This window comes from Pinus tabuliformis, chromosome 2_2, assembly GCF_031772625.1.
Source record: "Pinus tabuliformis cultivar Carrire ecotype Pingquan chromosome 2_2, CPIR1, whole genome shotgun sequence".
In the NCBI taxonomy this organism is placed as follows: Eukaryota; Viridiplantae; Streptophyta; class Pinopsida; order Pinales; family Pinaceae; genus Pinus; species Pinus tabuliformis.
Window position 1 is genome coordinate 1195424636 of NC_142300.1, and position 16705 is coordinate 1195441340.

General features: G+C 36.8%; 1 protein-coding gene across 2 annotated transcripts in view; it reads right to left on the bottom strand.

The window, feature by feature from the left end:
* Positions 1-3858: 3858 nt before the first annotated feature.
* LOC149197782 (uncharacterized) overlaps positions 3859-16705 on the bottom strand; it is an 81873-nt gene continuing 69026 nt past the window's right edge. Inside the window, exons 3-11 of one of the 2 annotated variants that reach the window (XM_089405970.1) lie at positions 8482-8592; positions 8213-8385; positions 7563-7889; positions 7305-7430; positions 6426-7053; positions 5978-6054; positions 4961-5816; positions 4743-4836; positions 3859-4606 (exon numbers count right to left, since the gene is read on the bottom strand). In XM_089405970.1, the coding sequence (XP_089262096.1) occupies positions 4429-4606; positions 4743-4836; positions 4961-5816; positions 5978-6054; positions 6426-7053; positions 7305-7430; positions 7563-7889; positions 8213-8385; positions 8482-8592 (2570 nt within the window). In that variant the 3' untranslated portion in view covers positions 3859-4428. Of the gene's footprint in view, positions 4607-4742; positions 4837-4960; positions 5817-5977; positions 6070-6425; positions 7054-7304; positions 7431-7562; positions 7890-8212; positions 8386-8481; positions 8593-16705 lie in introns of both variants that reach the window. The other variant, XM_089405969.1, reaches the window with a different exon arrangement.

Genomic DNA, 16705 nt, shown 5'->3' on the forward strand with positions numbered 1-16705 from the left:
ACAAGGTTGCCCTTTCTCCCTACCCTATTTGGAATTTACATTGACAAGCTCGAAGGTTACTTAGAGGAAGTAGGATGTGCTGGCACGATCTTAGCTGGGATAGTCATCATCTTTCTTCTCTATGTTGACGATATTTTTCTCCTCGCAAGGTGTCCATCTGATTTTGATAAGCAACTTAGGCTTCTTAAGGATTTCTGCTCTACCATTGGTATGACTGTTAACACTGACAAAACAAAAGTTATGATTATCAAATCCAAGAAGGACACCCACGCTAATTTTATGTATGACAATAATAATTCGGAGGAAGTGTATTCTTACAAGTACCTAGGAATTGATATTCATCACAAGCTCAACTGGAACTATAACATTGAGAAAAGGATTAATGGGGGGTGGAAAGCTTACTTTGGTCTTGAGAATAATTGTAAAACGGCAAACCTCGTAATATGGGATAAAAAGAAGTTCCTCTCTTGTTATCTTATATGGATGTAAGGTTTGGGGTTGCAGCATCTCTAGAGAATCCTGGAGAAAGATTGAGCAAATCCATAAGCGCTTTACAACGTATAACCTGAAAATTAAAAGCAGTACACCCTACCCTATTCTCCTTATAGAAGCAGGTCTTTCCCCTATCGAGAGCCTAGCTATGACTAGGCTTCTGTTGTACAAGCACAAGCTCAATAATATAAGAGATCATAGACTTCCTAAGTTAGCTTTAAATTCCAACCAAAACCAGCGAAAGCTCAAACGGGGGTGGTGTAAAGACACGAGGGCCTGGTTAAACCATTGGGAGATCAACGAGAATGATGCATTGCAAAACATTAATAACATTTATATTGTTACTTCTAAGTTCAAAGAAAAAATGTGGTGTGAGAAAGATTTAGCAGCTAAAAGAAAATTAAGTTATTATAAAAAGGTCATCAACCCCACCCTAGAAGATCAAAAATATCTCTCTGTTTTAACTAGCTCAAAAAAGAAAATTAATATAACGAAGATTAAAACGAACTCTCATGAGCTCCATAGTGAAAGAGGTCGTTGCGCAGTTCCTAAAACACCATGGATGGAAAGGATCTTCCATTTCTATGAGAGTAGGAACATTGAGAATGAAAACCACTTCATCTTAGAGTGCCCTGTGTACAACCACATTAGATCTCAGTTTTATAATCTTTGTCGCAACACGGACCTTCCTAGCCTTTTACAATGTCAAAATTATAATGAGCTTGGGAGGCATCTCTCCAAGCTTTTTGAGCATAGAATTAAAATCTTAAATCAATCTAAATAATTTTTTTCTTTAGGTCTGATAGACCAAAGTTTAGTCTCAGTGGACGCTAACCGCTAACCACCATCGTCATCATCATCATAAATTTATTTATTTAATTAATATAGATATATATAATTAAAATAAATAACAACTAATTCCTAACATTTAATTTATAACTAAATATTATTTTAATTAGTTTAATAACTAATTTTTAATGACTAATATATTTATCTTAATTAATTTAATAATTAATTTTTAAAGACTAACTCAATCTGATGATTTATGAACTTGATTTGAAAAATAATAATGTCATTAATCTGAAAGATATTCTCATTTGCAATATAGATCACAAAAATCTAAGATCTAACATTTTTAAATCATCTTATTTGAAATAAAAAATCATTTTACTTTTACTTTTATTTGATTTTAATAATTACTATTACTATTATTATTATTATTATTATTATTATATTTTTAAATCATGTTATTTGAAATTAAAAATAATTCTAATTTCACTTTTATTTGATTTTATTTCATTCGATTTTATTGTTATTATTATTTCTAATTATTTAATTTAATTTACTTTTATTTTATTTTATATATTTAGATGTATAAATAAAAATTTATTTTTATTTTTATTATTATTTTCTTTTATATATTTAGATGTATAAATAAAAATTTATTTTTATTTTTATTATTATTAGTTGTTAACGTAATATCATATAAAATATTATAAAAATTACTCTAAGAGTCATATTTAAAATATTTTTATTTATCTATTAAAATCTATATCTATCTGTTTCTCCAGATAGTTGGCGTCCAGTAAAAAATCGCATATGATTTTTTCTGAAAAAATTAAAAAATTCCAATATAAACAATATTTTGATGGCGTCCAGTAAAAAATCTCATATGATTTTTTCTGAAAAAAATAAAAAATTCCAATATAAACAAATATCTTTGATATGTTTAACCAGCCATACCCACGGCTGGCTAGCGGATTACTTTTCCTTGGTGGAGACATGACAATTTCTAACAGTTATCAAATGGCATCGACTAATCACATAGCATAACGAGGACTATACCCTTTGAGGTGAATTATCAAATAGTGACTTCTTATTATTTCTGAGAAAGGGTTTCGCCACTTACTGTAATTGTCTACTTACATTGACTCGTGAACACACTTCCGCTTCTCGTTCAGTTGGCCTTTTTGTTTATTTTTCAGTTGGCTTTTTTTATCATGGCCTATATCAAAGACAGAGGACAGCCAGCAAGGAAAGTTACCCAGATATTCTGGCAATTAGTTGTTGGAATAAACTATCTGGCAATTAGTTGTTGGAATAATCTATTTAGCAATGGGTTTATCAACAAGTTGAGAGTGTTTATTGTGAGACTTCACAGAAAAATAGCCAAATACAAAAGCCAGATGAAAAAGCAATCTGTTCCATAAACTGTCTTTATCCTAGTGGATATTAAAACACTTCTTCCATATCCCATGCCTACTCAAACCTCCTTCTTCTTCCATATCCAACACGTACCCAAACCTGGTGCAACAAGTAACATCCAAACGGTGGTTAAATATAACGATACCAAGCATATGGAGGCAACCAACGAATTGGCCATCTAAGAGAAATCGTTTTCATTTTTTCTATTCGACTCGATACACGGTTGGCCACTGACTTATCTCTATTCAAAAAAATTGCAGTTTCTCGGATCATCATTGGACAGGCCAATCCCTAGGCCTTCACCCGCTTCTAACCTGGGTCTGGCTTGGATACCATATCAAATTATACACAAATTGAATACTGAGGACTGAAAAGTTCCATAAGTTGTATTTATCAAATCATAACATGTCTTTTTTTTCTTTTTTCAGATCTAGGCTTTGGTTAGAGCAAGGTCAGCCCACACATTGGATCGAAGAACTATCTGCTCAACTAATATGAAATACTGTCAAACCTGAATATCCCTTGAGACGATCGTGCAAGACAAGATCGAGCCTGGATATGTCTTGAGACAATTTTTATTCTTCACAATTGTCTCCAATATATCTTCTTATATACACAGAGATGAAGAGAAAAACATAATATAAGCTCTTCCTGTTGATTCAGTAATAACTCTACAGTATTTACTGTACTGTGTGTTTGCAAAAATTAAATCACTAATAAATATCCATTGTTAATAATTACGCTAAAACTTCTTGAACTCAGTTGACTACATGTATATGCTAAAGCCATGTTGGGTGCACATATAATAACACAGATTCCATAGGAAAATTTCAGCGGACAATCGCATTGACCTCATGCTTTGCAAATTACCAAATCTTTTTTCCGTTGAAAATATCACTTGTGCCCTCATTTCATGGCAGAGAAATGTAGCTTATTTCACTTCAATTAACCATAATTATGTGGCTGTACATTTTATGTACAGTAAAATTATGTTAAAGATAACAAGAGTTCTTCGTATAAAGATGTTTCCTGACAAAAAAACTTGGTTAAGAAAATTCGTCAATTGGCTAAATTTTGGCCCAAGGAAAACCTATGATAATGTCTAGAATATCAAGCAAAATATTAATCCTCAGTGCTTCCACCACTTGTAACGGACCTAGGGAAAAATGGAAATTGCCAACATGTACACCTCTTCCACAAGAAGAGACAAACATGAGAAAATAAATTATGTTTATGTATCACTCCCTATGAACACATCCAAATAATTAGCTTGGGAATATCACAGGAACATCTCTATTGCCCAATTGCAAACACAAACATACATATTTCCAATTGACTACAGAAATTAGATGCTTCTCGGCTGTTTGTTTGTGCTGCTTTGTTCCCTCTTGCTGCTTCAGCCAACCAGACAGTTTTCAACCTGTTTGAAAGTTTCACAAACCAACTTATCTCTGTTTCCACACAAATCAATTTCCATCAACTTCTAGATGGAAAAGCAAATATCTACTCAGATGCGACTAAAGCCAAGATATGGGGAATGTATCGAAAATTGCATAGCTCCACTTCATTTACACCGTTCTACCCCATTGTACTCAATCAGCAAAAATATTGCGGTGTTTTCTCATTCTTTCTGAATGCTTTCTGGTAAGACATTCCACCATGTTACACATCAGATTTAATCTGGAAGTGAACTCAATGGACAACTCTGACAGCTTTATCTCATAATTTTGCCTAAACATTTCTCGCAATAGAACTCGGTCTCTGACCAAGAGTCCTTGCTTTGTTATTGGCAAGTTCTTGAAAAGGATTGCTGTGCCCACTGGAATCTTTCCTACTGAAGTCATTCATGCCATATTCAAATTGTAATTGTTTGATCTTTTTCCTTTTACCACGGTCATACTCTTCATCCCTACATGAGACAGGATATAATGATTAATCCAAGGCATAGAGACATTCAATAGATATTATGTCAAAAAAATCATTTTTCTAACAAGATATAGATATCCCAGTACATGATGTGATTTGAATTTCTAAAAAGTCCCTACCATTCATCCAATATATAGCCAATACTAGTGGATCGCTTGTCCCGAGCTCTTTCAATTTTCGCCATAAAATCACGTGCACCATCCCAGCGGGGAACTGCGACAAGCCATAGTACTCCATTGTCAAAAGAACGCTACATATTTATGTAAGCAATGAATAAAATTTGAAAGTTGCAATAAAATTGATTTTAAGATGTTCAAGAATAAATTCAAAGCTTTACCTGCTGCACCATATAATGTAGACTGTTGTGAAGAAGTATCAAAGATTTCTTTGGTTCTTTGGTTCTCTGGGTAACATGATTCTCTTTCATCTAAGGATCTTCTATTCAACTGCTGGGCAGGAAACGATGTTTTTCCCTTGCTCAGATCAGAGACAACAGAGAGACTCTCTACTTCTTTCCCTGGATAGGGTGTCACCAAAGATTCCTTAATAGTTTTAGAACTTGATTCAACATTGGAATTGCTGCTTATAAATTTACTGCTCGTCAAAACTGGTTCATTGGCTTTTTTTCTTGGTTTTTGAAGCTTGTGAATACCATTTTGCTCAGTTATGGCAAGGCCGCAGCCGTTTTCGGCAGAAACAGTAGTCATTCCAGATATGATTTCATGCGGACCAGAAGTATGACAACATCTTCCATTTGACAAGTCCATTTCCCTGTATTGTAGCAGTCCCCTTTTATAGGCAGTTGAACTTTGCAATCTTTTCACATTTTCAGGTTCTTTTCCATTAACTGAGTCAACAGAGTGTTTATTTTTAGACAAATCCCCAGCAGTCTTGATCTGCAGCTTGATGTGCTTCTTTTTATACAAACTTCTCTTCCTTAGTATACATATAGCTCTTAGAAGAAAGTGGTGTCTAGTTAAAGGGTGTGTCTGTAGAAACCAAGGCCATTTTAGATGCTTCTTAAACTTCAATTTTTTGCTTCTGCGAAGATGGTTACTGTCCTTGAGGTTCTTCTCCTGTTTTTGCTTAGAAACATGGTTAGGCTTTGTCATAAGCTTGGATGCTCTATCCAATTTATTTTTTACCAACTCCATTCCATTTTCCTTACAGATAAAGGCATCATTTTGATCCTCCTGCAAAGATGGGATATAGTCATCAAAATAAATAAATATGATACCACACTTAAAGTGAGAAAGGAACAAATCTCAAATGCAAACAAACAAAAAATGGCATCTATAAACAAATCAAACACTGTAAATACAGAACCATTTTCCAAGAACAGAGGCTTAGCAACCTGATGCTTGTTGCACATCAAATCACCAGCCAGGCCACAACTTTCTAGATGTCCACGAGCAAAACGTCCATTCTTAGCTGCATAATTAACATCTGAATCATTCATGCAAAGTTCAGCAGCCAGAAAACTATTCTACTACCTATTAAAATTAACATTAGCATTTTCAAAATCAGCTCTACATGACACCATGCTTGAGCTAATTACATAATATTTGGCACTATGGAACATGAAATAATTTTTCGCAAAGCCAACACAATAACTTTGAGCCAAAACACATGTATTTATCCTGGCTAACATATCTCGTAACTCCCTCAACTATTCAATAAGTCCAGACAATGTACCAAGAAGTGATGGTACGAAAAGTTGACCACTATTAAATGCAGATGCTGCATAAACTATTTTTGGTAAAATTCAAGCCACATAAACAAAAAGATCTAATTGCTAATACCTGTCAAATCCTTCCCAATTTGGCAAACATCACGATGCCTTGAAGCAACCCCAGAAGGTTTAACAGTTAAATGTCCATTATCATCACCCAGAGTGCTGTCTCTGGAATGTTTAACAACCTCAATGGAATTACCGTTATCCACAGTATCCTTTCCCTTTAGCTTAAGACTGTGTTTCAATATCCCAAATTTATGATCAACCACATAACTATTAGCAGATTGTTGATGAGCCTCAAACATGTTGCTTCTACCTTGATTCACCATTGAATCATTGTTTGCTGTAGTGGCAAGTTGCAATGGCACATCTTGGTTATCTACAGGTTCAGGTACAGGGAATGAGATTCCTGCATTCAGACTGTTTTCTGCACTTTCTAAAATGATATCAGTATTTGCCATGTCACCCATTTTCTTTATTAATTTACTTTTCCTATTCACAGTCTTTGAATAAGAATCCTGCAATTGTCTTTCTTCAGGACATTCACTATTCAAGGATACTACTTTACAAACTTTAGTATCCTTAACCTGCGATTGAGGACCAACAACTGGCCTGATTGTAGTCCTTTTATCTCGTATATAGAATAACATGTAAGCTTTCTGGTCTAGAACAGATTTTTCACTGATTTGATGAACCTGCAAGCCGAGGTGCCATGAGAATGTAAAGTGTTCCTCTTTGAATAAACAACTGCGAGATAAAAGAAAAGTATCCTCCATTATTAGGAAAAAATTCCTCCTTTTAACTCTTTTGTATGTATTTAAAAAACCAATACATATGGATGATTTTAGACAGCAGTAACCCTAAGAGGACAACCAACATTGTAATGCAATTATGTATAAATGCACATCTTCATGATTAATTCAAATAATTAGTAGTAAATGAATACCCGGCTATCGTTCAATGCATGCCAGAGGCCTGTGGATGTACGAATGAAGCAGAAATAATGTCCAGAATGTGTGCTCCAACCTGCATGAACCAGAACACCATAAAGGGTATACTTCAAGTCACCTTCCTGTAAAACACAAAACATGCATTATAAATAAATGTCACTATTCCAGAACTCCATTTGCATGACAGATATGATCATACTTGTTTCCATAAAGAATGTGCTTAAAATAAAAGATCAAAATGATAAGTTACTTACATATGTACTGCTGGCAAACGGTTTCAGGTCCAATGTACTCCCAAAGTCAATTTTCTTATCTATTTTTCCTCCAGATCCGCCTGTGCTGAATCGCTTAAGATGAATTGCAAGGATATATGGAGCTTTGTCAATTTTCAGCTGTTTGAGAGCCCTAACTTTTACTTTGCATTGTTCACATTGATACCTTTTCTCCCCCCCATCTAATTGCTCCACTGCAGTGAAATGGGATAGTGCTTTCACCAAAGAGTCTGCTCGATTGATTTGCAGGCTCAGATCTAAAAAAGGATCAAATTTATTGGAACAATGAGAACACTCTGTGCATTTCACCTGCAGGCCAGGTTGTAACAAGCAATCACAAATTAATAAGTATACATCTAAACAACATCTCGCTGTTCTTAATCTACCAAAGATTAGGGAAAGTTTATTTAAAAGATCAAAATAAAACCTATTTACAAACTCATCTATAGACAGAGAAGGCAACTGCATACAGGAAAACAATGAGCAGTCACTTTCCAACCCCCCAGTCTCTTGTATCAGAAATTAAACAATTAAGATTAAAAAAATAAACTCTTCTAACATCATTCTAGCATTAATCAACCTTGGAAATACAAAGATGTCATGCACTCTTTGAAACTAAAGGAAAGGAATACCTGGCTGATGAGTCGGCCACCAAAAATTTTATGTACAAAGCTTTTCTCATACGCAACTGGTGATTCACTTGTTATCCCTGCAGGTAAACAGCATTTGTGCATTGCTTCCATTAAATTCATCATGTATTCATGGGCATCCTCTTGTCTTGATATCCGGAAATTGCGAGATATACCTTTCGACTGGTCAAGGGTTTCAGATTTTACCAAACATGCATTTCAATTGAGTAATATTGACAAATCCAAATCAAAACATATACATTTTTGGATACATCGTAAGTTCCTAACAAGAGTCGTAGGAGACAAAATCTTGCCCGATGAATCTAAAGCAATCATGACATGGTCCTGGAGAGCACACATGGCACAGAATCCAGCTACGCGGCCTTCAAATATTTAAAAAGAAATGCCCGTCAGTAAAAAGCATGGAACAAACTAATAATACATATACACTAGCCACAAACAAGCTGATTATTAGATTTAACATGTAAAAATAGCTGGAGCACAGATGGTACATCACTACCACAGAACACATATAAAGCATGGTCAAATATAAGGGGTGATTTGTGATTGCAACTCTGTGCCTTGTACTAACTTGATGTTAGCTGATTTTGCAATAATGAATTTACATGAACATTCTCACATCATGAAGTGAAATCAATAGCCAATCAAGTTGATTCTATTAATATCTTAGATATTCAACTTCATCTCAGTATGAACTTCTGGCAAGGCATTTCACACTTCAAATCAAAGCTTTTGAACCGGTGTTGTGGGTAAGCCAGCTCCCCCACACCCCCACCCCCCCTCAACCTCTCCATCCCATCCCGCACCCAAAGTGCACTCTAAACAAAAGCAAGTGTGAAGCACTTCCAGGATCACACAACAAACCCACTTTGGGGAGCATGCTCCAGACCCTAAACGAAATGCTACCTAGAGAATTTGGAATTTTATTTCACTTTTACCACTGAGGCAAATATCAACCTAAAATTATATTTTTAACATTAAAAGTTAAAAGTGGGATCCCTATTTCGGGATGTTTGGTAATGGACTCAGACCCATAGGAATCCTAGTAGATATTGAGATTGTTTCCTGTTTTCAGCAATAGTTTTTTGACATTTCGGCACTTTATGCAACAGGACATTGCAAACCTTTCCCTTCTACACCACCGAGTTGGTCAAGGTAGTATTATGTGATCATAGCTTAGGATCTAAACTCTGTAAAGAACAATCAAGAAAGTACCTAGGTAACATGTGCTAGTAAAGAACTTCCCCACCCCATTAATACACAGGGTTCAATTTGACAAGTGCATTGTCTGGGTAAGATACTCAGCAATGTGCCTTAAAGAGCCAAATACGTAAAAATATGCCTTGGAAACAAATTGAATTGAAAAGATTAAGCTTAGTGGGTAAGTTAGCTTATTCCTCGTTGGCATATATAGAGCATCCACAGTTGTGTAGGTGCCATGTAGCTCATGGTGGTGCCCATCCCAGTGTGTAGAAATCTCTGGAATCTCCATTTATTGCGAATACAGAAATTTCACCTCAAGTAGAGCATACACAGCTGCATAGGTGCCATGTGGCTCATGGTGGTGCCACCCCAGTATGTAGAAATCTCTCGAATCTCCTTTTATTGCAAATACAGAAATTTCACCTCAAACTTGAGGTTTCCAGATATTTTTTCTGTCACTTTCAGCCTTAGGGCTGAATCTGAAATATTAATTTTCGCAGCAAACACTTCACTTCTCTTTAACCCAATTCACAAGGCAGCCCAACAAACTAAATACCAATCAAGTGTACTTCAATCCCACAAAGTTTCAGCCCTTTGGACACACTTTCCAAACATATAGCAGATCTGAAAAGAACTTACTACAGTATATTATTACGGCAGTGAATCTGCTCCTTATCTTCTAGATAGGTGTTAAATCACTTAACAAATTCAGCTCAATGTTATGTCAAATAAGCATGCATAACAGGTGCTAAAATCTACTCAATCATGAAATAACATAAAGCTGAAATTCAAATCTGCACATACAGAAAGTTTGGACAGCTGGAACATTTCATATATATAGAATACGTGGTACACATACATACCAACAGTTCAAAATATGCTGATACAAGTCAAACTCTACAAGTGCCAGTTAAGACATCAACCAAAATAGCAAACCCCAGTCATCAACTCCTAGCTTATAATCACTCCAGCTAATGTTTGTCACTCCAACAAAGATCCTCAACACGCTAGCATACACACTGGCAAGTCCACCTTGGCACCTAGACTTGCATCCCACAAGTGTAAATGATAGTATTCCTCTATCTTCTCCACACAAAGTACTCCAAGTAATACTAGGGTTTCCAAATGCCACCAAATCCTAACCTTCTTCTCTCACAAGAACTGCAAAATCAAGTGCTCCCTTTGCTCCTCTAGGGTTTATCCCAAACTTTAGCTTCCCTTGTCTTTTTAGGGAAAGACCCTAACCCTAGCCTTCCCTAGAATTCCTTCAAGAAGCATAGCACATAGACAAAGAGAGCAAATACAAATGACGAAGAATACGAAAAGGCTAGTTCGCTCTAACTTTCACATCTCTAACAAAAGGATGTGGTTACATGAGTGAACAATGAAAGTCATAAAAAGATTCACTTCTCCCTTTATTTACATGAAAGGGGAGGGAGGCCAACAATAACAAGTGGACCTAACCAACAACAAGCAACCTAAATAATCACTAGATAGACCCACATGTGAAACACTCCAAACCTAAGTAATGCATGTCAAGCTCCACCGCATGCACATCCAACAAGCAAGAGTCCAAAATTAAGAGCTCCTCAAGAAAGGTCCAATGCTCCTCCTCTAAAGGCTGCCAATGCTCCAACATTATCTCTTAAGCTCAGTGTTGCACATATCACAATAATATCAGAATTATCATGATATTATTGTCAAACCTCTGCGCATCAATATTATCGCCTGAATTTATCGCAATATTTTCTATGCTTTCAAATTATCGCTACACAACACAAATTATCACCCTGCTGCTCAATTCAGTGAAATAAAAGCTCTGAGTTGGGTTTTTTGGGGTCATTTTGGGTTTTATGTTGCTAAGATTGAGCACTAAGGGTAGTGTGAGCCTTGTGACCATTTTTCAACCAGCAAACAAGGGAAAATCCATAGTTTTATTTGCCATTAGCTAAGCATTTGTGGAGTGGAGATCTACTCCAATATACCATATCCATATTTCCAGGTATGTAAAAAAAATTGCCTTCATTTTCTTTGTTTTTCAAGATCTGGTAGAGGGTATGCAATGCTTATTAGATATACCTCTTTTTTGCCCTCTTTGAATGGAGGATTGAATACTTATGTAGCTAGGGTATTTTAATTGGAGCATTTTTATGTTTTTTCAATTTTTTGGATTTGTATTATCTTTCTAAGTTCTCCTTTTTTTGTCCCATAGGTTTACAAATTCAATCAATGCTCTAGAGTCCACACATTTCAAGAATCAAAATGCCAAAGCCATTGGATCCAATATGGGAGTATGGTCTACCCTATGAGCGTCATAATAGAATGAGTTAAATTGCAAGTTATGTGGTATGGAAATGTTTGGTGGAATCAGCCATTTGAAATACCACCTTGCCAAAATACTAGGGAATGAAGTGGATCTTTTCCCAGCATCCACCCCAGAAATTATCCACATTGCAAACCAATCCATTTTTCAAATGCATAAGAAGAGAGATCAAAAGGAAGAAGCAAGGCTTGAGCTTGCAAATAGATCTACAAACTTCTCAGAAATGGAGGAAAGCAAATCCCCGATCCCACATTTTGCAATGCCTAGCTCCTCAATATCCTCATGTTTGTGTTGACATTCGTGCCTAGGGGGTAACCTTCTATTCGATCAATGGTGAAATCGAAGGAGAAGGAAGAGGCTAACAAAATTGTGGTGAAATGCTTTCTATGGAGTGACATACCATTCAACATTGCCAAGAACAACCCATTCTACCATTCCATGTTTGAAGTTGCTACCATTGTTGGTCTAGGCTACAAGGGCCCTGTTACCACAAAATCTAGCAGCACCCTAAGGGGAGAAAACCTACGGGACAACTACTAGACTAAGTGACAACAATGGGACAATGACCCACTATCACCACAGTAAAGGTCCCCTACTCTTTACGGACTTTGACCGACAGGAGGAGTTTCGATATGATTGTGATCATCTATAATAGATATTCTAGGTTTGAAGGTTCAAGGTGATTGAACTAGATCTCATTTGAAGAGAGGTTCAATAAAGGTACGAGTCACCAAACAAGCAAACCACTCTCTAAGAAAAACCCTAGAAAAGAAGGTACTAGACCTAGAGTTTTGAGGTTTCTCGATGGTAATAGGCTATGATGCATTGGTTTTGGGGACAAGGGAACAGTGTGGATGAGTCCCCAGAACGGCTAGAGCACACCCCCAAATTTTCAAGGGATGAGGGGTTGGCGACAACAATATAAATATATATATATATATATATATATATATATATGCAAATTCAATATTAACATTTGTAGTTGTTTCAAGCTAGTATTATGCACAACACTTACACTCGCAAATTCAAATCTCAAACAATTTGAAAAGGGATTGAGTGACATTCCATTATAGGCCACTAGACATGAGCTTTAGCTTTAGGAAACTTAAGTGTAACTACTTTAAATTTGTAATAAGGTCCAAGAACAATTTATAAAGGAGAGTTGTCTTTATATTAGTTTTTTTCCTCATACTTCTTGTTAATGATGACTATGTTAAACACAAAAGGCATTCCCTTTTCAATAGGTTTTGAAAACTTTTATAGCTGTGTTGAAAACCACTATAAAATAATTTGGTTTTCTAATGATATTAAATTCATATTTTAGATTAAGAAGGGGATTGAATAGGAATTTATTTAAACATTTGGTACTCAATCCAATTCACAATTATCTGATTGCTTTAACAATGCTTGGGGCTGGGATGATGGAAGCACTGAACTTGAATGAGTCCTCGAACCCCACATACAATATGTAAAAGCTAAGATGATCCTAAGAAAGAACAAAAAAAATAACCACAAGGATAATCCTTTTAAAACATTGTATTTTCTGTTTTATTGACATGGAGGGTACTTTTTGTAATTTTACCATTGAAAATCCTTGGACTAGTGCCTAATCCTTTGGGGTATGGAGTCCTAGATGTGCCAAATTGGCCAAATTTTCCCTTAAGGAGGTCAAAAGTTGATGCCCTAGCTACCAACCTTCAACAATTACCTACTATTAGAATATGGATGTTTCATGAAGAAAAGTAACATTTCATCACTAGGAAAATTCATTGCATGTTATATCATGAGAAACATATGCAAGAACCAACCAAATAACTTCCAAAATGTTTCTTCAACAAAATTAGGGCACAATAGAATTTACATTAGTTGCAGCGATTACATATATTAGACATTTTCAAGAGAAAGATTTCATCAACAAAAGAACTTACAAGATAATCTTTTATCTTGCAATATATCCATCCATATTCAAGAAGTAGCTCCAACTTCCAAGACAAGATCAAAAATCGGCTACAAATATCGTAGTGCATCTAAGATATTCCAATAGCTTCCAAAGAAAAAGTGTGAGTTCTTTTACAAGAGAAGGATCCAAGTGATGATGATGCTCTCTCACAATGAGAGCTAGTTCTATTTATATGAGACCTTTAGAGGTCGAATTCCTATTCTAAAGCCCCTAACATTATTTTAATGTGCAAAAATAAGGCCTTGGTGACAAGCCCACCAAGTAGCTCCAAAAATTATGAATAAACCATCCAATAGTAGGCCGAAATGATGATGTCATGATGAAATGAGGCCATTGGAAGGCCACATTGAGTCCTCAAAGTGCCAAAATGAGAGAGAGGGCTCCATAAATGATGCACAAGGGAATGGCCCCTTCATTTTCATGTAAGTCATCATGTAGTGCTCCAAAGTGGCTCTAGGGCACAAATATCGATCTTATGGGTCTCCTGGTGAAAGATAGGTGTGTAAACTGCTCCAAATGAGGGCACTGACAATGGTGCTTGCCCTCCCATGTCTCAAGGGTGAGACAAACCTCCTTTGGGCCTTGGATCAACTACCAAACCATGTGTACATTGCTAAGCCGGCTAGGGGCAATGCTGGTCCAAGTGCATCATCTCGCGAATAATGTGGGGCAATGAACAAGCTACTGAAGGTGCTAAGGGTGCCCGTGAGATGAAATAATGCTCTATCACATGATGGAGTACCCTAGCTCTCAACGCACCTCCTACAAGTGTCAATATGATCCTTTGTTGGGCTTGGGCCCTAGTTAAGTTTCCAAACCCATGATGAAGCCACCTACCAATTACACACAAGATCCACTACGTCTCCTCACCATCAGTTACAATAATTCATTAGTGCATCTAAATGAACCAAGCTTATTAATGAAGGGCACGAATGAGACTTCATAATGGGTTGCCCTTCCAAATTTGGGATTTTCGGCATGTAATAGTGTTACCTCCCTGGGCAGGAGTGGCTAATAAACAACCCTATTAGGTGTTCCCAACCCCTAAAGGGAAAGACATGTCCAAGGTACATCCTTCAAGTGATAGGGGTCATGTGGATGACAATGAGGTGGATTGGGCCACAGGGGTCTCAAGGCCAAATGCCATGGGTTCAAGGGTGGTAATGATGGGGGATGTCCACGCATTTGGGTGTATAGATGTAGGAGGGAGCAATCGTGGTACATGAGTTACACTGACCTTTATTTTTCCACCCTTCTTCATTTGCCTTTTGCCTTTTCTCAATAAATTTTTTATTATACTGCTCGAGGATTCAAGAGATGAGATCATGTTGTGTATGATATAAGCAGTGATTATCCCCTTAAGGTCGAACAGTTCATCGCCCACTAGGGGTTGGGAGTCGAGACATGCATCGATTCCTTAATGATGTGGGGGGCACTCAAGGAGCCCTAGGAAACAAGGTGATGGCCATAATGAAGGGGTAGAGCTTGTGTTTGGTTTTTACCTAGGCGTTAATATATTGTCCCGACCATCTTTTGCATTTTGTGATATTATTTTCTTTTGTATGTGGCCATGATATGCTTTTATCCTTTTTCTTAAGTTGCATCAACCTCTGCGGCAACATTTCCAGGCCCAACCCAGACATGTGGACAAAGGGAGTGGGAGAACCAGGGCCTTGTGGACCCAGTGGTCATGTGGACCTAGAGAGGGAAGATGATGAAATAGGGCATGTAATGTGCGGAGGGGAGTGAAAAATGTGAAATGAGAAAACAAGACCGCACTACCAAAATCGGAATTTCCCAAGTAGTACCCATCCTTAAGCTATAAGCCAATAGGGGAGATCCCACGGGACTAGGGTTGAGGATTAACCCCTCATTTTAAGGTGAGGTAACAAGAGTACAGTCAAAACCCTTCCTTCTTCCAAGTCACCCAATAATCCATACCCAATGTACCCAAGGAAAAACAAGCATAAGAACCAAATTGCACAATGAAAAGCATACATGTAGTATCGGATGGCCCACCTTCAAACATATGCTCTCAACAGATGGGCGAGGGGGCATATGATTGGCTCAAGGAGCGAAGATCAACTAGCAAGACATATCGGCTACATTGGCCACTGTGAGGGACTGCTAGCTACCGGCTGAAGACAAATCTAGGAGACAAATTCTCCTATGGGGTCACCCACTGGTGGTGGGTAACATCTAGCTCCAACTAGGACATGAGCTCTCTGTGGAGTGTACGAGCCATGTACTTGAACGGTCGTGAAAACACCAGCGATCCTCTGGGACTGTAGACCTATATCCTGCACATCACAAACAATTGTTGGAAGCATCTATCCTGGGCGTACTTTATCACCCATGTTTTCATCAAATAATATTAAAAACCATACAGCAAAATAAAATTTCAGCATGGAGGATTTTGTGATTCATGATTAAAGTAAAACTCTTCTGGATATATCACATCAATGTTTTAGGATCGATGCACTTTGAACCCTTGTTGAGGTTCATCATCAAGACATGTTTAATTTAGAATAAAGTTTAATTTAAGATGCAAGTTTAATCTAAATGCACCTAATCTAGCATAAGAACGTGATATGATGATGTTAGCTATGCAAAAATCAGTATGCAATGCAACCTACGGTAACATGTGTGGCTACATTATATAGTCATATAGCCAATGTAACGAACATATCAATAGATCAATATAAAAACACTTGCCCCTATGATTACTCGTGATAAATCTAAGAGCAAGGATAAGAATAATCATACGAAGGATCACAAGGGTGGGAGGTGGGAAATAAGAGATCTATACATCATGGAAAGGAGAAATCTATGAAGGGAAAGACACAAAGCTTGCAAAATCGAATCCTTTCCTATAAACACAGAATGGAGGATTGAATTACCAAGCTTATAAATTCCATGTCATGGGCCCCCTTAGTGATGTCGTGCCTCATAGTTGCCTTTAGGTCATGATGGGAAGAAAAATGGGGTA